Source organism: Drosophila gunungcola (assembly GCF_025200985.1).
Source record: "Drosophila gunungcola strain Sukarami chromosome 2R unlocalized genomic scaffold, Dgunungcola_SK_2 000017F, whole genome shotgun sequence".
Lineage (NCBI taxonomy): Eukaryota > Metazoa > Arthropoda > Insecta > Diptera > Drosophilidae > Drosophila > Drosophila gunungcola.
In genome coordinates, this window is record NW_026453173.1 from 880,369 (window position 1) to 901,302 (window position 20,934).

The window sequence follows — 20,934 nt, forward strand, 5'->3', positions numbered from 1 at the left end:
AACTCGATTAAAAACAATTAATTTAACAAAAAAACAAAAACTATTAATTTAAACCAACAATATTTCGTTCTTCAAATGATTGGACTAGGGGGTAAGTGTCTTGGAACATCAAACATTGGGTAAGCTATTAAGATCCCGGGCTCAAATCCCAGACAAAATAATTTATTTATTATTTTTTTTTGGTTTTTATGTTTTTTTTTTTTGCAAACGTTCTGCTTTTATTTAAATTTCTATCTAGTTGACCTCAAAAGTATAGCTAATAAAACCTTTTTGATTGCAAACAAATTGCTTCAAATTCTAATCCGGGCCTAGTACATACTAAATTGTGATGCCGGTGTGGCGCAACCGGCTAATGCGTGCACGAATCTAAAGGCCCTCGGTTCGAATCCCGGTAAGGTCGACTTGCAGTAAACAAAATAAGATTGCTTTTCTGTTTCCTTTATCTATCTACAACTACATCGAAGGCGTAAGCTAGCATTAAAGCCTTTCACTGCAAAATTTGATAACCTGACTTTTTTTCTTTTAGACTAAACTTCTTGGCGCCTATCTCCACGAAGTGGGAAAATTATAAAAAAGAAATTTAACATCCCATCCTAATACGATGAAACATCACAACCGTGCTCTAATTGAAATAAATATTGTCCTTAACCTTACAATTAAAAAACTCGCCATAGAAATTGCACTTTTCAGGTCACCGTAAACCAAAGTGGAAATGTTTTAAACAAATTGAAATATTTAAAATGTCTCCTAAGATATGAGTCAATCATGCCTGTTCCAGTTTTCACTCGGAAGTGAATTCGTTAACATTGGCGGATTTTACTTTGACATAATCAAAGTTCCCTTGCTTGCTAGCAAATTTCCTGGGGAAATTACTATTTGGAGTAAATAAAACAGCCGAATGCCGCTAGTGCTCTTAACAAAAGCCTATGATTTGATCAACATTTGTCACGATGCTTTTCCTAATCTTTGTGCATTATTGGTGCTCACATTTAATGTCTTCATTGGTAGCCAAAAATAACAAAATCTACTTATTTTAAAAGCAGTGATAAAAACTGAACAACAAAAGTGTTGAACAACTCGTGTTAAAATCAGCTTTGTTGCCAAAAATAATTCAAAGATTGTTGGTTTAATTTTAACAATGTCTTTTAAAACATTTGGAAAAACTCTTGGATATTAAACGCAATAACCGAAATTTAAGATGCAATGCTAACATTTTTTATTTGCCTAATCGCCTATAACTGAAAGTTTTGGAGATTTTTGCAATCTTACCGGATTGACAAAGATTTTTTTTTCTTTTCCTAACTGAGATAATTGGACCCGACCTAGGGCATCCCTGGATTGCCCATGTTACCCAGCTTGCGGCAGTCCTTCGAGTTCTGGCCACCGGGTCGAACATTTTGTATTTTAAATTTTGTGCGTGATGCAGCTGCTTGGCACCAATGTTGCATACTTTTTACAAGTAGTGTTCGGGACCAAAGTTGCCAAAGACGATGAAAAAGGTCCCAACACAACACGCTTTGCACAGTAAGTACATTTAATTAAGGGGTAATAAGAACAAAGACACTTTTAAACTTAACTTAGATAATTTACACTTCTAACCCAAGAAAATAACTATCTTTTTTTCGTACCATGACAACCCTTGCTTTGTATTTTTATTTATTTATTTATTTTTTTAAAATTGTTTATAATATTTTTAAAATAGACAGATTTTTTATTTAAATTGTGTCTTCGAAAAAACTCAAACATTTTACTACATTTTTGTATTAACAGAAAAAATAAAATAAGTATCTTCATCTGTAAAAAATAATACCAACACAGTATTTTTTTTAATTGTTTGAACTGTATTAGTGATTTGTTTTATATTTGGTGGTATATGGCAACTAAATATTTTGATTGGAACAAAATTAGTAATTACTGGCACACCACTTTATTTGTTGTAATTTTTCCCACAATTCTTTCTTTTATTCGGATTTAAGGATACAGAATTCTTTTTTTAAGAACCACTTAAAAGTTATAAACCAAATGTTTGAGCATGGGCCTAACCGTCCACTCCAAAATAATTATTTTTTCCTGGAAAAACTATTTAATGATGGCTTACACGCGTTTAGAGTCAATATCCTGTCTGTATACCTACTTTAAATCCCTGTCTTACTTATACTGTGATGGCATTAAACTCTTAAGTATGTTAAATAAGTCTGGAACCTGCATTTGTTCTTAAACCCAGAATATCAGATTGATAAAAACTAATTGGTCGGCAAAAAATGGGCAAACAAAATCGCTTTTAAAATTTCAAAAATTCGGTTTTAGTCGACCCATCTTCTTTGATCTGATATCCAAAGCTAAAATAAAACTGTCAAGCATGATTTTGCATGTAACATTTTAAAAGGAGTTCTTGTGTGTTTCCCATGGACAGAAGTAGTATTAAGGCGCATAGTTAACGTTTTACCATCATATTCAAACAAAAATTTTTCATTTTGCTAGATCGCAATACGTTATTCCTATTTTGGCGTGCTGAAACTACACAGTAGCTTTTTCGTGTTTATATTAGATATAAAGTTAACTTTCGTTCATCAAACCTAGTTCAGACAGCCTACTTTTTTAAGCAACAGGAAACTGATGTCACCAATGCTTTTAGAGGCCCTTACATACAAAATAACCGCACTGTTTCGATTTAAGCAATTAAAAGGTCGTGAAACAATATAGATATCGGTTGCATTCTGCGTTCACTCTTCGCGGCCTAGGAAAAGTTAAAAGTTAAAGCTTGCAAACGGTATACAAACAGACGAACAAACAGATCAACTCCTCTAATCTTTCTGATCAAGAATACATATACTTTTTAGAGTCGGATATTTCTATTTCACTGCATTATAAACATTGGCCAATTTTAAAATATCCTCTGCAAGGGAAAACAAATTAAAAATTCGAAAAAATAATTATAAACGGTCGTGCGACCAATATTATATTGTAATCGTTGCAAATGAAATTAATTCAACAGTGGTTACATGCAAATAAAATAAGAACTAGTTCCTCTCCCCTTGCGAGCCCTGCCACACGTCCAAAGGAAAATGGTACAGACCACCTCTGTTTTGTTTATAGAGACCTTAATGTTTCTGAAAAGTGTCCGTTGGCACTTATTTCTGAACAAATAGACTGGCGGGTGCGAAATTATTCAGATCTTTAGATATGTATGGCAAGCGTATTTTATCAGATCCCAATTCCTCCGAATTTATTCGAGCTGTCCGCTGTTCTTGACGCTAGGAGGGCAATTTAAGTTTTTGGCTATGCCTTTTGGGCTTAAAAACGTCCCTTACATGAAATAATGTGAATTGCTCATATGTCATCGTTTAAATGTACGATGTAATGATGGGTAAACATCCAAAAAGCCTCAAAGCCCGATCATTTTCAAATTTTCAGGTTCCATGCATTTTATCACGAGCGTAGCCTAGTGTTACTCTATCCAACTCCCGCTCCGATGGCCCGGGCTCGATTCATGTCCGACGACTTAACAGAGTAATTATTAAATCACTAAAATTAAGTTTAAATGTCAAAAACCACAAAAGAAGGTACAACCAACATACAAATAAAAAGCAAATGCATGTTTTTTATTTTTAAGAATATTTTTTTTGGGTCATATTGATACAACATTTTATTAAGGAATGTACCATTTTCGCAAAAGTGCATATAGATAATTTCGAAAATATCAATTTGCCACTGAAACTAGGTGTACATTTTTATACCCTTGCAGAGGGTATTATAATTTCAGTCAGAAGTTTGCAACGCAGTGAAGGAGACGTTTCCGACCCTATAAAGTATATATATTCTTGATCAGCATCACTAGTAGAGTCGATCTAGCCATGTCCGTCTGTCCGTCCGTCTGTCCGTCCGTTTATATGCAAACTAGTCTCTCAGTTTTAAAGCTATCTGCATGAAACTTTCCCAAAAGTTGTCTTTCTATTGCAGGTAGTATATAAGCCGGATCGGACGACTATAGCATATAGCTCCCATAGGAACAATCGGAAAAATAAATGAAAAAAAATTATAACTTTGCTGTTTTTTAATTTTTTGTTTAGTTCTTCGACATATAGTAATGGTAAAATATTTCCGATTTACGGTATAAATTTTATCAAAATCGGACGTCTATAGCATATAGCTCCCATAGAAATAATAAAAAAAATATAAAATAACTATCTAATAATTGAGCTGCAAATCATCATAGTTTCATTGTTTTTTTTTAGCACATACTCAAGTAAATCATAATTTAAATGTTTTCAAAAGTATTTAATTAATGCAATAGCTGCAAGGGTATATGAACTTCGGCTTGCCGAAGTTTGCTTTCATTCTTGTTTTTTTTTATTTCCAACACTCATAATAAAATTAACCCCAACATTTAGTAATTCACGCCATTTTTGACATCAATGGCAACCCACCATAAATTCAAAAGTAATTTTTTATAATATCCATATTAGTTAGATATTGGTTATTTTAGAAAATGTAGTTTATGTATTATAATTTCCATATTAGTTAGATATTGGTCATTTTAGAAAATGATTTCTATATTTTAGAAAACATTTCTAATTTTTACACCCAGAAAAAAGTAGAACGATTAATTTTAGTACAGGCGTTCTTGAAAATCGGCCGAAAAATTTTTTAAATTTTTAGGACGAACGTGTACAGAATAAGTACGGATCCTACTTGAAAATAATATTTTAAAATGTTAACCGTGCCTATAGTTAAAAAAAAAACAGAATTATTAAGAATAGTAAACTCGATTAAAAACAATTAATTTAACAAAAAAACAAAAACTATTAATTTAAACCAACAATATTTCGTTCTTCAAATGATTGGACTAGGGGGTAAGTGTCTTGGAACATCAAACATTGGGTAAGCTATTAAGATCCCGGGCTCAAATCCCAGACAAAATAATTTATTTATTATTTTTTTTTGGTTTTTATGTTTTTTTTTTTTGCAAACGTTCTGCTTTTATTTAAATTTCTATTTAGTTGACCTCAAAAGTATAGCTAATAAAACCTTTTTGATTGCAAACAAATTGCTTCAAATTCTAATCCGGGCCTAGTACATACTAAATTGTGATGCCGGTGTGGCGCAACCGGCTAATGCGTGCACGAATCTAAAGGCCCTCGGTTCGAATCCCGGTAAGGTCGACTTGCAGTAAACAAAATAAGATTGCTTTTCTGTTTCCTTTACTTATCAGTTTATCATATTCCCTTTAATTCTAATTTCATATGGAATCAAAGAGAGAAGAAAAAAAGAGCAAAAAAACTTTTTTTATCTTAAACTACGAAACTCTTATACTTGCAAAAAGAATTTTTCATACTCAAGCCAATGTCTTTCGCACTTTCTTCAAGCACTTTTGAGTACTTTTGAGTACTTGGACTATTGACGTTCATTCTCAAATGTAGAACTTCGGGATTAAATAATTCGTTTTTGAATATTGACTTTCGTACTTGAACCAAACAAATTCGAATTTACCCTACTTTTGACACCGTTCTTTTTTTTTGTCTTTGAGTGTAGGGTTAACTAATTTGAGGGTTACGCTAAGGAATTTTAGAAAGTTCTTTCTTAGTTACTTAATTTTTAGAGTATGCATTCATATTATTAAGAAAATAGTATCTAAAAAAACAAGACCCAATTGTACATAAATATAAAAATTTTTTCTTGGTTGTAGGGCAGCTCTAGTTTCGGGCGACTATTTCTATATTTGAGAAAACTTTCCTTGATTTAAGAAAAATGAACTAGTTTTCAGAAAAAAATGTATAGACTATAAATCTATAAATCTTTTCTTGTATTTAGAACAAATATAGTTTAATGGCGATTTTTTAATTTTTTAGGGTAAGTTAACATTTCTTACTGACCGACTACATTCATAGAGAAAAATTTAGAAATCTCGCCTTTGAATGAATGACAAAAATTTCCTGATTCAAGAAAATATTGTAATTACAAATTGAAACCCTTTCTGATCATAAACTTTCTTAAACATACGAAATAGACCTTTTTTTCGGACGACAATAGCAATAACAATAACAATTGTTAAGTTTTTAAAGGTGAATTTGCCATTGAGTTCCATAAAGCAACTCGGAAGAAGAACGGTAAAAGACGAAGTCCACGATGTCAGTCGGAAAACTTAGCTTTTGGTTCTTTGACATATTGTAATTGTAAACATTTTCTTTTTTAAATGTAACTTTTCTATTTTCTTTTCTTTTTTAATTCTTTTTGTCTTATTATTAATTTGACAGTTCAGAATTACGCTTTTGATTTTATTAAAATTGGAAAACGATATCATACAGCTGCCACAGGAACTATCGAGTAATTAAGATACAAATCATCATAGCTTCAATGTTTTTAAGCATATACGCAAGTAAATCATAATTTTAATGTTTTCATGAATATTAAGCTCCATCATAGCTTCAATGTTTTTAAGCATATACGCAAGTAACTGATAATTTTAATTTTTTCAAGAATATTTAATTTTTGCAATAGCTGCAAGGGTATATAAACTTCAGCTTGCCGAAGTTTGCTTCCTTTCTTGTTTTTAATGGTTTACGTTTTTTTTTTAATTGGTGTATCTTATACTTAAATGTGTGTTAAAATGAATTGAATCCGATTCCTACTTTTTTTTAGAAATAAAGTATGCAAATGTTATAAATATTTTCCGACTTTAGAATCCAAACTATATTTTGAAGATCCTTAAAATTTTACTATTAGGGTATATAAACTTCAGCTTGCCGAAGTTTGCTTTCTTTCCTGTTTTAATGGTTTAAATTTTTTTTTAATTGGTGTATCTTATACTTAAGTGTGTGTTATAATGAATTGAATCCGATTCCTACTTTTTTTCTAGAAATAAAATATGCAAATGTTATAAATATTTTCCGACTTTGGATTGGATTAACTATATTTTGAAGATCCTTAAAATTTTACTATTAGTTGGTTGAAAAGATCAATCTTTTAAGAAGATAATCTGCTTTAATTCAGCTTCCTAGCTGTGCAGGGAAAGAAATCTCAGATTTTTGGCCAAAAATTATATTTTTGGGAGAGGTTAATAAATATATCTGTTGGGAATATTTTCTCCAAGTAGTAGCGTTGCCCATTGTAAGCCTTTAGCATGTCCAATTTTAAAAAATGTTTGCGGAAATGTGTGCAGCTTGGTGACCAATGGCTTTAAGAGGCTACTTTATTACTTTAAGGGCTACTATGCTTAGCAAACATTTGGCTACGTAGACCTCTCTGTTAAACGTAGAAGATATGCAAATAGACAGACTTGCAAACTTTATGGGACAGCACAAGGATATACATAAGAGCATATTCCGGGTGGCCTGTATCATTAGTGGAAATTACAGTGGAGTCCAAAGTGCTAATGGCGGCTTTGGGAAACGACAATCCAGAAGATGAAACCACCACTATCCCATTAACAACTAGTGAGTAAAGTTAATGGGTGACAGTTTTATATTTTAAATAAATTTGGTGAACGTCAATGATCATAATTTAATTTAATGTTTTCAAAAATATTTAATTCTTGCAATAGCTGCAAGGGTATATGAACTTCGGCTTGCCGAAGTTTGCTTTCTTTCTTGTTTTTTTTTTAATTTAACTTTTATACCCTTGCAGAGGGTATTATAATTTCAGTCAGAAGTTTGCAACGCAGTGAAGGAGACATCTCCGAACCTATGAAGTATATATATTCTTGATCAGCATCACTAATAGAGTCGATCTTGCCATGTCCGTCTGTCCGTCCGTTTCTCCGCAAACTAGTCTCTCAGTTTTAAAGCTATCTGCCTGAAATATAGAATATAAGTCGGAACGAGACGGATCGGACGACTATAGCATATAGCTCCCATAGGAGCAATGGAAAAATAAATTTTAAAAAATTATAATTTTTTTTTTTAAATTATTTTTTTGGTTCTTTGACATATTGTAATGGTAAAATATTTCGGAATTACGGTTGAAATTTCATCAAAATCGCACGACTATATCACGGAAACAATAAAAATATATAAACATTTTCTTTTTTAAATGTAACTTTTCTATTTTGTAATTTTTCTTTTTAATTCTTTTTGTCTTATTATTAATTTGACAGTTCAGAATTACGCTTTTGATTTTATTAAAATTGGAAAACGATATCATACAGCTGCCACAGGAACTTTCGAATAATTAAGATGCAAATCATCATAGCTTCAATGTTTTTAAACATATACGCAAGTAAATCATAATTTTAATGTTTTCAAGAATGTTAAGCTCCATCATAGCTTCAATGTTTTTAAGCATATACGCAAGTAAATGATAATTTTAATGTTTTCAAGAATATTTAATTTTTGCAATAGCTGCAAGGGTACATAAACTTCAGCTTGCCGAAGTTTGCTTCCTTTCTTGTTTTTAATGGTTTAGGTTTTTTTTTAATTGGTGTATCTTATACTTAAATGTGTGTTAAAATGAATTGAATCCGATTCCTACTTTTTTTCTAGAAATAAAATATGCAAATGTTATAAATATTTTCCGACTTTGGATTGGATTAACTATATTTTGAAGATCCTTAAAATTTTACTATTAGTTGGTTGAAAAGATCAATCTTTTAAGAAGATAATCTGCTTTAATTCAGCTTCCTAGCTGTGCAGGGAAAGAAATCTCAGATTTTTGGCCAAAAATTATATTTTTGGGAGAGGTTAATAAATATATCTGTTGGGAATATTTTCTCCAAGTAGTAGCGTTGCCCATTGTAAGCCTTTAGCATGTCCAATTTTAAAAAATGTTTGCGGAAATGTGTGCAGCTTGGTGACCAATGGCTTTAAGAGGCTACTTTATTACTTTAAGGGCTACTATGCTTAGCAAACATTTGGCTACGTAGACCTCTCTGTTATACGTAGAAGATATGCAAATAGACAGACTTGCAAACTTTATGGGACAGCACAAGGATATACATAAGAGCATATTCCGGGTGGCCTGTATCATTAGTGGAAATTACAGTGGTGTCCAAAGTGCTAATGGCGGCTTTGGGAAACGACAATCCAGAAGATGAAACCACCACTATCCCATTTACAACTAGTGAGTAAAGTTAATGGGTGACAGTTTTATATTTTAAATAAATTTGGTGAACGTCAATAATCATAATTTTAGCGTTACGAAGATAGTTCGATAATTTGCTTATTATATTTGATTGAGCTGGGGCTTACCATATGCAAGCACAACTACAAAAGCACACAGGCAATGTACATCTTTAAAAAAAAAAAATTACATACATAAATAAAAAACAATGTTTGTAATATTCTATTTTGTCAAAAACAAAGCACATATTGTTTGCCTTGTAGACTTACATGGTTATTCTAATGTACCACTTTAGTTCTCCATGAATTATTAACACAATATAAATAAATATTATTATTTTCATATTAAAAAAGTATTATTTTGTATTAAGTGTATTTTAAGCGCTATATATATTATAATTGTATATATTTTATAAACGATTTCAAAGACTCCGGGACAAACTATTCGGACAACAAATCTAAAAGTGGATCTGATGAAGAGTTTCTGCACGTTTTGAAAACATTATGTATTGTAGTGTTGTTATTATTTGAACTTTAAACCTTGAAGATCGCAAACGCTTCGCATAATAGATCCCATAGTAGATTGACATGGTCTAAAAATGTTACTATTTTATAATTTAAATTAATTATTTTAAATAAATTTTTAAGCTTTGCATTCAATTTATTATTTTTTTTAAAACATTTTCGACTTCAGTACATTCTTTTGGAAAAATACAACGCAAACGCTGGACTGCAGAAGAAATAATCGTCTTGACTAACGAGTTTGGAGATCCAGTTGAAATTTCTGAATACCTTCCCTAAAAACAAGAAGGAAAGCAAACTTCGGCAAGCCGAAGTTCATATACCCTTGCAGCTATTGCATTAATTAAATACTTTTGAAAACATTTAAATTATGATTTACTTGAGTATGTGCTAAAAAAAAACATTGAAACTATGATGATTTGCAGCTCAATTATTAGATAGTTATTTTATATATTTTTATTATTTCTATGGGAGCTATATGCTATAGACGTCCGATTTTGATAAAATTTATACCATAATTCTGAAATAATTAAGCATTGCTATATGTCGAAGAACTAAACAAAAAATTAAAAAACAGAAAAGTTATAATTTTTTTTCATTTATTTTTCCGATTGTTCCTATGGGAGCTATATGCTATAGTCGTTCGATTTTGATGAAATTAAAACCGTAATTCTGAAATATTAAACCATTACTATATCTCGAAGAACTAAACAAAAAATTAAAAAACAGCAAAGTTATAATTTTTTTTCATTTATTTTTCCGATTGTTCCTATGGGAGCTATATGCTATAGTCGTTCGATTTTGATGAAATTAAAACCGTAATTCTGAAATATTAAACCATTACTATATCTCGAAGAACTAAACAAAAAATTAAAAAACAGCAAAGTTATAATTTTTTTTCATTTATTTTTCCGATTGTTCCTATGGGAGCTATATGCTATAGTCGTCCGATTTTGATGAAATTTAAACCGTAAATCGGAAATATTTTACCATTACTATATGTCGAAGAACTAAACAAAAAATTAAAAAACAGCAAAGTTATAATTTTTTTTCATTTATTTTTCCGATTGTTCCTATGGGAGCTATATGCTATAGTCGTCCGATCCGGCTCGTTCCGACTTATATACTACCTGCAATAGAAAGACAACTTTTGGGAAAGTTTCATGCAGATAGCTTTAAAACTGAGAGACTAGTTTGCATATAAACGGACGAACAGACGGACAGACGGACGGACAGACGGACATGGCTAGATCGACTCTACTAGTGATGCTGATCAAGAATATATATACTTTATAGGGTCGGAAACGTCTCCTTCACTGCGTTGCAAACTTCTGACTGAAATTATAATACCCTCTGCAAGGGTATAAAAATGCTTTGACGTAATAAACAGGTCTCCGAGTCTTAAAAATGGAACACCACAACAAGTTAAGTCCTGGATTGTTACCAAAAAAAAGTTGAAATGTAAATATGATATGATATGATATGATATATGATATATATTTAATAATAAATACAAACAACTTAACAAAAAACACATACTGTATCAATAATTTAAAACTTTTTTATAAGTGAAATGTAAACATGATTTTGTTGTGGTTATAAAAAATACAAAACTTTACAACAACAAACTACAACATCGTTTATTGGGAGTATAGAATAGGAGCATACGGTATTTCATATTTATATTTTTAGTCCAGTCTTAACTAAAACAAGAAAGGAAGCAAACTTCGGTAAGCCGAGGTTCATATACCCTTGCAGCTATTGCAAAAATTAAATATTCTTGAAGACATTAAAATTATGATTTGCTTGCGTGTATGTTTATGCAACTCAATTATTTGAGTTCCTTTGGCAGCTATATGATATCGTTTTCTGAACGGTCAAATAATTAAATAGTCAAAAAGAATTTCTAAATAAATTTACAAAATAAAAAAGTTAAATTTTTTACAATTTTTTTTTTATATTTTTATTGTTTTCATGGGAGCTTTATATCATAGTCGTCGGATTTTGATGAAATGTAAACCGTAATTCTGAAATATTTAACCATAACTATATGTCGAAGAACTAATAAGAAAAATTAAAAAACAGCAAAGTTATAATATAATTTTTTAAAATTTATTTTTCCGATTGTTCCTATGGAAGCTATATGCTATAGTCGTCCGATCCGGCTTATATACTACCTGCAATAGAAAGACAACTTTTGGGAAAGTTTCATGCAGATAGCTTAAAAACTGAGAGACTAGTTTGCATATAAACGGACGGACAGACGGACATGGCTAGATCGACTCTACTAGTGATGCTGATCAAGAATATATATACTTTATAGGGTCGGAAACGTCTCCTTCACTGCGTTGCAAACTTCTGACTGAAATTATAATACCCTCTGCAAGGGTATAAAAATGTACACCTAGTTTCAGTGGCAAATTGATATTTTCGAAATTATCTATATGCACTTTTGCGAAAATGGTACATTCCTTAATAAAATGTTGTATCAATATGACCCAAAAAAAATATTCTTAAAAATAAAAAACATGCATTTGCTTTTTATTTGTATGTTGGTTGTACCTTCTTTTGTGGTTTTTGACATTTAAACTTAATTTTAGTGATTTAATAATTACTCTGTTAAGTCGTCGGACATGAATCGAGCCCGGGCCATCGGAGCGGGAGTTGGATAGAGTAACACTAGGCTACGCTCGTGATAAAATGCATGGAACCTGAAAATTTGAAAATGATCGGGCTTTGAGGCTTTTTGGATGTTTACCCATCATTACATCGTACATTTAAACGATGACATATGAGCAATTCACATTATTTCATGTAAGGCACTGTTAATGGCTCTTTGGAACACATCAGGGACGTTTTTAAGCCCAAAAGGCATAGCCAAAAACTTAAATTGCCCTCCTAGCGTCAAGAACAGCGGACAGCTCGAATAAATTCGGAGGAATTGGGATCTGATAAAATACGCTTGCCATACATATCTAAAGATCTGAATAATTTCGCACCCGCCAGTCTATTTGTTCAGAAATAAGTGCCAACGGACACTTTTCAGAAACATTAAGGTCTCTATAAACAAAACAGAGGTGGTCTGTACCATTTTCCTTTGGACGTGTGGCAGGGCTCGCAAGGGGAGAGGAACTAGTTCTTATTTTATTTGCATGTAACCACTGTTGAATTAATTTCATTTGCAACGATTACAATATAATATTGGTCGCACGACCGTTTATAATTATTTTTTCGAATTTTTAATTTGTATTCCCTTGCAGAGGATATTTTAAAATTGGCCAATGTTTATAATGCAGTGAAATAGAAATATCCGCCTCTAAAAAGTATATGTATTCTTGATCAGAAAGATTAGAGGAGTTGATCTGTTTGTTCGTCTGTTTGTATACCGTTTGCAAGCTTTAACTTTTAACTTTTCCTAGGCCGCGAAGAGTGAACGCAGAATGCAACCGATATCTATATTGTTTCACGACCTTTTAATTGCTTAAATCGAAACAGTGCGGTTATTTTGTATGTAAGGGCCTCTAAAAGCATTGGTGACATCAGTTTCCTGTTGCTTAAAAAAGTAGGCTGTCTGAACTAGGTTTGATGAACGAAAGTTAACTTTATATCTAATATAAACACGAAAAAGCTACTGTGTAGTTTCAGCACGCCAAAATAGGAATAACGTATTGCGATCTAGCAAAATGAAAAATTTTTGTTTGAATATGATGGTAAAACGTTAACTATGCGCCTTAATACTACTTCTTTCCATGGGAAACACACAAGAACTCCTTTTAAAATGTTACATGCAAAATCATGCTTGACAGTTTTATTTTAGCTTTGGATATCAGATCAAAGAAGATGGGTCGACTAAAATCGAATTTTTGAAATATTAAAAGCGATTTTGTTTGCCCATTTTTTGCCGACCAATTAGTTTTTATCAATCTGATATTCTGGGTTTAAGAACAAATGCAGGTTCCAGACTTATTTAACATACTTAAGAGTTTAATGCCATCACAGTATAAGTAAGACAGGGATTTAAAGTAGGTATACAGACAGGATATTGACTCTAAACGCGTGTAAGCCATCATTAAATAGTTTTTCCAGGAAAAAATAATTATTTTGGAGTGGACGGTTAGGCCCATGCTCAAACATTTGCTTTATAACTTTTAAGTGGTTCTTAAAAAAAGAATTCTGTATCCTTAAATCCGAATAAAAGAAAGAATTGTGGGAAAAATTACAACAAATAAAGTGGTGTGCCAGTAATTACTAATTTTGTTCCAATCAAAATATTTAGTTGCCATATACCACCAAATATAAAACAAATCACTAATACAGTTCAAACAATTAAAAAAAATACTGTGTTGGTATTATTTTTTACAGATGAAGATACTTATTTTATTTTTTCTGTTAATACAAAAATGTAGTAAAATGTTTGAGTTTTTTCGAAGACACAATTTAAATAAAAAATCTGTCTATTTTAAAAATATTATAAACAATTTTAAAAAAATAAATAAATAAATAAAAATACAAAGCAAGGGTTGTCATGGTACGAAAAAAAGATAGTTATTTTCTTGGGTTAGAAGTGTAAATTATCTAAGTTAAGTTTAAAAGTGTCTTTGTTCTTATTACCCCTTAATTAAATGTACTTACTGTGCAAAGCGTGTTGTGTTGGGACCTTTTTCATCGTCTTTGGCAACTTTGGTCCCGAACACTACTTGTAAAAAGTATGCAACATTGGTGCCAAGCAGCTGCATCACGCACAAAATTTAAAATACAAAATGTTCGACCCGGTGGCCAGAACTCGAAGGACTGCCGCAAGCTGGGTAACATGGGCAATCCAGGGATGCCCTAGGTCGGGTCCAATTATCTCAGTTAGGAAAAGAAAAAAAAATCTTTGTCAATCCGGTAAGATTGCAAAAATCTCCAAAACTTTCAGTTATAGGCGATTAGGCAAATAAAAAATGTTAGCATTGCATCTTAAATTTCGGTTATTGCGTTTAATATCCAAGAGTTTTTCCAAATGTTTTAAAAGACATTGTTAAAATTAAACCAACAATCTTTGAATTATTTTTGGCAACAAAGCTGATTTTAACACGAGTTGTTCAACACTTTTGTTGTTCAGTTTTTATCACTGCTTTTAAAATAAGTAGATTTTGTTATTTTTGGCTACCAATGAAGACATTAAATGTGAGCACCAATAATGCACAAAGATTAGGAAAAGCATCGTGACAAATGTTGATCAAATCATAGGCTTTTGTTAAGAGCACTAGCGGCATTCGGCTGTTTTATTTACTCCAAATAGTAATTTCCCCAGGAAATTTGCTAGCAAGCAAGGGAACTTTGATTATGTCAAAGTAAAATCCGCCAATGTTAACGAATTCACTTCCGAGTGAAAACTGGAACAGGCATGATTGACTCATATCTTAGGAGACATTTTAAATATTTCAATTTGTTTAAAACATTTCCACTTTGGTTTACGGTGACCTGAAAAGTGCAATTTCTATGGCGAGTTTTTTAATTGTAAGGTTAAGGACAATATTTATTTCAATTAGAGCACGGTTGTGATGTTTCATCGTATTAGGATGGGATGTTAAATTTCTTTTTTATAATTTTCCCACTTCGTGGAGATAGGCGCCAAGAAGTTTAGTCTAAAAGAAAAAAAGTCAGGTTATCAAATTTTGCAGTGAAAGGCTTTAATGCTAGCTTACGCCTTCGATGTAGTTGTAGATATCGATCTTTTCATTTTGAGAGTGGGCTCCGTCATCACATGCTCCCACAGGTACAAGGATGACGCTTTTGCCAGTGGCTTCTTGCAATGTCAAAGTAACAGGAATAGAGCCCCCCTCACGAGTCATATCCGGCTCTACATTGAACACATGCTTAATGGCCCGTTTCGCAGCCTCATAGTGCGGATGGTTTGGGTCCTCAGTCCAGGGCTTGCCCGCAGAGAGCATAACAACCTTTTGTCACAAATAAATTAATCTACAGCAAAGCCAAGTTTAACAGTACAAAAAACCAACCTTCATTTTGTTAGGCGAGCCACGTTCGGCCCACTTATCATTAAGGTATTTAACAACACACTCCTCAATATGCTTTGGATCCTGGTCGGGCACAAGGCGAATGGAGAACTTGCCAATCACCTTCTTTGGAATAACGGTCTTTGCGCCTGGTTCATAAAAGGCACCTTCAATTCCATGGACAGAAAGACTGGGATAACGCCACCTGGCTTGCAGCAGCCTGATTTTGTCGCCATTGTGCGGCAGCTCGTCAACACCAATGTCTTTCCTTAAGATAATATAGTAGTTCAGTGATTTACGGTGTCAATATAAGATAAAAATATTAGATTAACTAACTTGTACTCAGATACTTCAAAGTCAATGTTCTCGTATATTGATTCCTCGTTCTTTAGCTGGGGAGCAACCTGTACAAATGCGAAAGGAATTGCAGCGTAAGCAGCAAGCTTTTGGGTTATTTAACAAGCTACTTACGTCGCGATCCACTCCAGGAATCAAAATCTTCGTATCCTTGTCAACAAGAACGCTGAGGAGGTGGCAAAGATCCGGCATTGCTTCGTGTACGGTTCCCCCGAACACTCCGCTATGCAAGTCTTTGTTCGAGCATTCCACCTCAACTTGGAAGTATGCTAGTCCACGAAGCCCATAGGTCAGGCAGGGACGCTTTTTTCCCAGCCAATAATTATCGGAAATACAAACATAATCAACATCGACTAGGAAATCGTTTTTGCGCTCCATCAATAGGTCGTCGAGGCCTTCGCTGCCGCTTTCCTCCATCCCCTCAAAAACGAACTTCACGTTAACTGGCAGTGGAATATTGAGCTTCTGGTAAGCCTCGATAGCATGGATCCAGCACAGTACGGGTCCCTTGTCGTCCGACGCACCGCGTCCAAACAACTTGCCATCTACCTCGGTAAGTTCAAAGGGATTGGTGTTCCAGCCATCTTCCTTCAGGGCAGGCTGCACATCGAGATGTCCATAGACCAGCACAGTTTTCTTGGAGGCGTCCTTGCCCAGAGTTCCAAGTAGGACCTTCGGCAGGGGGATTATCTGACCGCTTGGCAATGTTTGCTTTCCCACATCCGTAAGCTCTATCTCGGCACCTAGGCTCCTTAGACGACCAGCGGTCCAGTCCACCATGTGATCGATCTCGCCACGCTTATCGGGCCAAGCTGAAACGGACTGAATAGCCACAACCGTTTTCAGGGCATCGATGTAATCTTTTTTTTTGCCATCAACGAAACTGAAAAGCGATAGCGGTTTATAACCATTATATATGGGGCGTTAAAAGCTGATAAAATAAAAGCACGGGTGGTGTTATCTACCACAAACTAGAACAATTTGCGGCTCAGCCGCTCGGATTAGCGTTGTGATTGCCTTTTTTTTCGTGTCGCCCGATCACAAAGTCGGTAAATGGAACCTTCGGTCCAGTATTAAATGCAAATAGCCTACTCAGTGGTCGTTACACATACTATAAAATGCCCGCACTTCTTTGTGTGGGTTATTTGCAATGCGGAACTTGTCAGTGTGTGTGTGCTTATTGTAGATTTATAGTGTTCTTGTCGGCCTCTGCCGCCGACCTGCTGCTGCTCTGCCGACTTGGCCTTAGCCTATACTCTGGAGCACAATGCAACTATATAAGGTGGTCACATCAGCTTTGCCGAGGTCCTTATAAAGTTACACCATGCTCCAAAATAGGCCGACCACTGATTGAGATACATATGTATATAGTAGTTGCTTCTATGCACGTCGCAAAGTACATTTTAATTAAATCAAAAACAGCAAAGTTAAAATTTTTTATAACATTTTTGATGATATTATGATATAATTGATATATTTTAATAAAATTGAAACCGGGAATATTAAACCATTTCCATTACTCGAAAAACTAAATATATAAAAATAAACTAAAACTAAGGGACTAGTTTGCGTAGAAACAGACAGGCGGACATGGCTATATCGATTCGTTTGACGATGCAGACCAGAAATATATACTTTATAGGGTCGGAAATGCCTCCTTGACTGCGTTACAACTACTACCGTCTGCAAGGGTACAAAAACATGTGTTGGAAATCTAAAATTGTTGTCCCTAAAGTAGGCTTTGTGTGAAAAAAAAAAAAAAAGTTTTATGAATATATTTTTGGGGACTTTAATGGAGTGAACTCTGTGTTATACAACATGTTCTACCTGGTGGCTATAGTACTTTTTGTACCCATATTAAGCATTCTGTCTATATATATAGTCTGTCATTGTTATACTGTATTAATCGTTTTTAATGAGGACAAGTTCCTAAAATAAACGCTACAATCAAAAATTTGAATAAACAAGAAAGAAAGCAAGATTAGGCAAGCCGAAGTTCATATACCCTGGCAGCTATTGCAAAAATAAAATATTCTTGAAAACAATAAAATGATGATTGACTTGCGTGTATGTTTACATTGAAGCTATGATGATTTGAAGCTCAATTATTTAATAGTTCCTATGGCATTTATATGATGTAGTTTTCCGGTTTTAATAAAATTAAAGGCATAATTCTGAAATGTCAAATTTTTAACTAATCAAAAAGAATTACTAAAAAAAATTACAAAATAAAAAAGTTAAATTAAAAAAAAAATTGTTTAATATTTTTATTGTTCCAATGGGAGCTTTATGTTATAGTCGTCCGATTTTGATGAAATTGAAAACGTAATTCTGAAATATTTAACCATTACTATGTGTCGAAGAACTAAAAAAAAATTAAAAAACACCAAAGTTATTTTTTTTCCGATTTTTCCGATGGGAGCTATGTGCTATAGTAGTCCGATCCGGCTAGTTCCGACTTATATACTACCTGCAATAGAAAGACAAATGCGAATGTTTCATACGGACGGACAGACGGACATGGCTAGATCGACCCACCTAGTGATGCTGATCAAGAATATATATACTTTATAGGGTCGGAGATGTCTCCTTCACTGCGTTGCAAACTTCCGACTGAAATTATAATACACTCTGCAACCCTCTGCACCCTTTCAGGGCGCTCATTACTCGTTCTACTTGGCCGTTTGCACGGCTGGCTCCCGTTGCAATTTAATGAAATTGTATTTTTTGCATGTTACAAAAAAAACTCCTTCACTGATCTGCTATGATTCTCGCTGGAAAGCCAAACATAGATATTGACGATTTCACTGCTTCGACACAACTATCACTGGTTATATTTATGGTATGGTGCAAATAAACAAATTTAGTAAAGGACTATAATATACTCCTGTTATATGTATGTGAATAGTGTGCCATGGAATATCTTCTTTTGGTTTAGGGTGCAGTTCAATTGGTAATTTACCTGAGGGTGGTTTTGTTAATTTACAGGTGATACAATTACTTACAAATTTTCGAACATATTTAGACATATTGTCGAACCAGTAGAACTCATACATCTTGTCCAATATCTTTTCCCACCCTAGATTAACTATTGCCTCATGGACGTGGTTTACTACCGACCACCTAAATGATCTGGGCACTACTGGAAGGCTGCGCGTCCTACCATTTCTTTGGATTATGCGGAAAAGTATTTGAGAACGCAATTCATATGTTTTGGCCAAATCTTCTCCCAGTTCTTCATTTTGAATTCTTGAAATAATGGATAAAGTTTCTTCATCTCGTTTGTTTTGCTCAGCAAGCAACCTTTGTCCGATATTTCGGCCAACGAAACACATTTGTTTTCAGGACTGGAATACAATTTAGTAGTTACCTGGAGGGAAGGGATCTACGTAGGCCATTTTTGCACCAGGTACATATTTTATATCGAAATCAAACATCTGCTTATAGGCCCACCAACGTTGTACGTTAACGTTAAAAGCACTGGCTTACCAGTTAAAATTCCTATAATTTTTTTTCGCACTTTCTCATGGTCGCCTTTCTATTCGAATACTTTATTTTTACAGGTAAGGGCGTACAACGGCTTATTATTTCAGAAAGTTTTGGGACGAACTGTCGAAAGTATGACGCCATACCGATAAACTGCCTAAACCCTGTCTTAGAATTTCACGGCCAATTATAATACTATAATTAATAACTTTCTTGAACAACATACAGAATAACTTCAAGCATGTACTCGCTTATCATGACATTGGATAATATTTTTAACGTACTAGTTACCGTATTATTTCCTATACCTCTTAAGCTAACAACATTATTGGTTCGTGTGCCGGACAGCTGTTGGGATACCGATTCTTTTACGAGGGAGCACTCTGCTCCAGAATCAAAGCAAAATGGATACGACTCACCGGATGATTTCAAAGTGCTTATTGGTCCAGATACGATACACAAGTTAATACGCTATTCTTCTGATTTGCCCTGGATTTGTGATAATAGACGTCCTGAACAAGCCGATGCAATATGTCCTGGATTCCCACACCGGTAGCACGTAATGGTTCCCCTGTTAGAGTCGATCGGTCGGCTGGAAATTGTTTGGGATCCGTTATTTTTCTTTGAGCTGCATTTTCTCGCGTGGCTGTCGAGGATTTTATGACCAACTTTCCCGCAGAAATGAAATTTAAGTGGTGTTGCCAGTAGCGGCTTTTTGGCCACAGGATTCTCCGAAGCGATATGATTTCCTTTATTGACGAATGCGAAAGCCTTCCAATCGTTCTGCAACTCTGCTCGTGATTTTATGTCGGTCGTAAAGACTGTACGTTGCAATCTAGAGTCTATTTGGGCGGTATGCGCTAGAACAACCGTCAAAGCTATTTGTTCTGTCGTCATTGCTTTCCACTTGGCCATCAGAGTAATTATTTGACGGCTTCCATAACGGGATAAACATTCGCCGGCTTTTGGGAGATCGTTAAAAACGTGCTGTAGAGGATCCCACTTCTGATGTCGGAACATCGAGTTCCTCAATGAATTCTGCGGCGTTGCGAGCCGTGCGCTTTCTCGGCTGTGACATTTCGTGACCGCACCTCGATCGACACTGTCTGATCTATCAATCAGAACTCCCTTTTATACAGCCCAAATTGGTCAACATCCTCTTGATTTCATACTTTGCTATATACCATATGGCCGTCTCTTTTACTCTTACCATGTCACACCGAGACTGCACATAAAAGACCTCCGTTAGGTTAACGCAACACTTACGCACAGAAACTCATATAAAGAAAGGAATGTGGAGGGAGGAATAAAAAGCAACGAATGGCATTCATAACATATGCTTTAATTCTAATTAAAAGTGTAATTCCAAGTAAATCACCAATTCATATCAATTCTTATTTTAATAGCGTAATACCACGAAAACAAAACTAAAGATCCGACATATATATTCTTGATCAGCATCACCAGGAGAGTAGATCTAGCCTTGTCCATTTGTCTGTCCGTCCGTCCGTTTTTAC

At 33.9% G+C, this 20,934-nt stretch overlaps 1 protein-coding gene and 1 long non-coding RNA gene across 2 annotated transcripts in view; one reads left to right on the forward strand and one right to left on the reverse strand.

Annotated features, from left to right (window-relative positions):
- Window positions 1–444: 444 nt before the first annotated feature.
- Window positions 445–20,934, forward strand: part of LOC128256401 (uncharacterized) — a 34,517-nt gene continuing 14,027 nt past the window's right edge. Inside the window, exons 1-2 of the long non-coding RNA XR_008267770.1 lie at window positions 445–466; window positions 527–1,387. This is a non-coding gene — a long non-coding RNA (uncharacterized LOC128256401). The remainder of the gene's footprint in view (window positions 467–526; window positions 1,388–20,934) is intronic.
- Window positions 15,055–16,831, reverse strand: LOC128256391 (cytosolic non-specific dipeptidase-like). The gene is made up of 5 exons (XM_052986722.1): window positions 16,046–16,831; window positions 15,911–15,978; window positions 15,578–15,842; window positions 15,266–15,517; window positions 15,055–15,205 (listed from the first exon to the last, which is right to left on the reverse strand). The coding sequence occupies exons 1-5, from the start codon at window positions 16,709–16,711 to the stop codon at window positions 15,161–15,163; spliced, it is 1,296 nt and encodes a 431-aa protein (XP_052842682.1). The 5' UTR covers window positions 16,712–16,831; the 3' UTR covers window positions 15,055–15,160.

Excerpts from the sequence above, each read along its gene's own strand:
- LOC128256391 (XM_052986722.1), bottom strand. The coding sequence starts at position 16,711 with ATGGTGGACTGGACCGCTGGTCGTCTAAGGAGCCTAGGTGCCGAGATA. Across the intron at positions 15,979-16,045 it reads TTCCTGGAGTGGATCGCGAC|GTTGCTCCCCAGCTAAAGAA; the intron begins GTAAGTAGCTTG and ends GCATTTGTACAG. Across the intron at positions 15,843-15,910 it reads TTTGAAGTATCTGAGTACAA|GAAAGACATTGGTGTTGACG; the intron begins GTTAGTTAATCT and ends TATTATCTTAAG.